Below are 1,342 nucleotides of genomic sequence, written 5' to 3'. Positions count from 1 at the left end.
CTCTCTCTCTCTCTCTCTCTCTCTCTCTTTTTTTTTTTTGGTTTTTGGAGACAGGTTTCTCTGTGTAGTCTTGTCCTGGAACTCACTTTGTAGACCAGGCTGGCCTCGAACTCAGAAATCCGCCTGCCTCTGCCTGCCGAGTGCTGGGACTAAAGGCATGTGCCACCACGCCCGGCACGCACTCTCTTAAGTTTTAGTCTTTTACCAACAACCACTATCATGTGACTTAAATTATTGTTTGAAGCACAAAATATACCACCTTCCCAAAACACTACTCTAACTTTTATCTGTTAAAAGCTACTTGACAAGATGGTATCTCCATTCAAATACTTAAACTTCTCAAACTAACTGCTATAATTCAAAATGTCATTATAAAGTTCAACAAGGCTGGTGGTGCAGCTCAGAGGTAAAGTGACTGGCTAAGCATACATAAAAGTCCTGAGTGTGATCTCCAGAACACACACACATACACACACACACACACAGAGAGAGAGAGAGAGAGAGAGAGAGAGAGAGAGAGAGAGAGAGACACGCCCGGGGTGGGGGCAGATACAGATAGGCAGACAGACACACACACAGTCTGACAGACACAGACTGATAGACACATACACAAAGATACACACACATCATATTCTAGGAAATAATAATATTTAATATTATGCTGACTACTTTGTAGGTGTTAAAGAGGTCCCCAACACTAAAGAGAAAATAGGTTTTTATGTCAAATGTGTATAAAAGAAAATTTGGAAATGGCAAGGAATATCTTGTTAATACCGAGTTACCATTTGCACATTTACCTGATGCTGGCACAGATTTGGGGAGGTTAACAAGGCTAGTCTCCGATGTGCTCTGGAGCTCCCGAAGGCGAGTGAGGTACTGCTGCTGACCCAGGGTGCCATCTTCACCATCAAATGGTCTTTTCTGGGCAAGCCCCTGCTTCTGAAATGTCAACTTCAAGCCACCTTCCTATTAAAACAAAATTCAGAACCATTATCAAGACAGAAAATGTTACCAAAAACCTTACTACAGGATATCAAGAAAGATATTTTACTTAGAAAGAGGAAGGCAAAGTCCCTGACACTCCTGAGGTTCTCCCGTTCAATCAAATCAACAGGAAAAACACTCATCATTTTTATGACTACAAACCAACATTTTTCATGTGGGAAGCACATGACTGTAACATTTCCAGGGCAGACAGACATCGCTAGGCATGTTATTTATGGCACTTTTAGCGACATCACTCTTATACACACACACACACACACACACACACACACACACACACACACACACACATATACTGGCATGACTCTTCCCTGTATGACATACGGTCTTCCCATGT

The 1,342-nt window shown here is 42.1% G+C and overlaps 1 protein-coding gene across 11 annotated transcripts in view; it reads right to left on the bottom strand.

Moving 5' to 3' along the window:
• Chd9 (chromodomain helicase DNA binding protein 9) overlaps positions 1 to 1,342 on the bottom strand; it is a 221,387-nt gene that overhangs the window by 16,101 nt on the left and 203,944 nt on the right. For all 11 annotated transcript variants that reach the window (XM_029480612.1, XM_029480617.1, XM_029480616.1 and 8 more), the window contains one exon: positions 798 to 966. In XM_029480612.1, coding sequence (XP_029336472.1) covers positions 798 to 966 — 169 coding nt within the window. The remainder of the gene's footprint in view (positions 1 to 797; positions 967 to 1,342) is intronic.

This window comes from Mus caroli, chromosome 8, assembly GCF_900094665.2.
Source record: "Mus caroli chromosome 8, CAROLI_EIJ_v1.1, whole genome shotgun sequence".
In the NCBI taxonomy this organism is placed as follows: Eukaryota; Metazoa; Chordata; class Mammalia; order Rodentia; family Muridae; genus Mus; species Mus caroli.
Note: the sequence above shows the minus strand (reverse complement) of the source record. Positions and strands in the feature narration are given on the sequence as shown.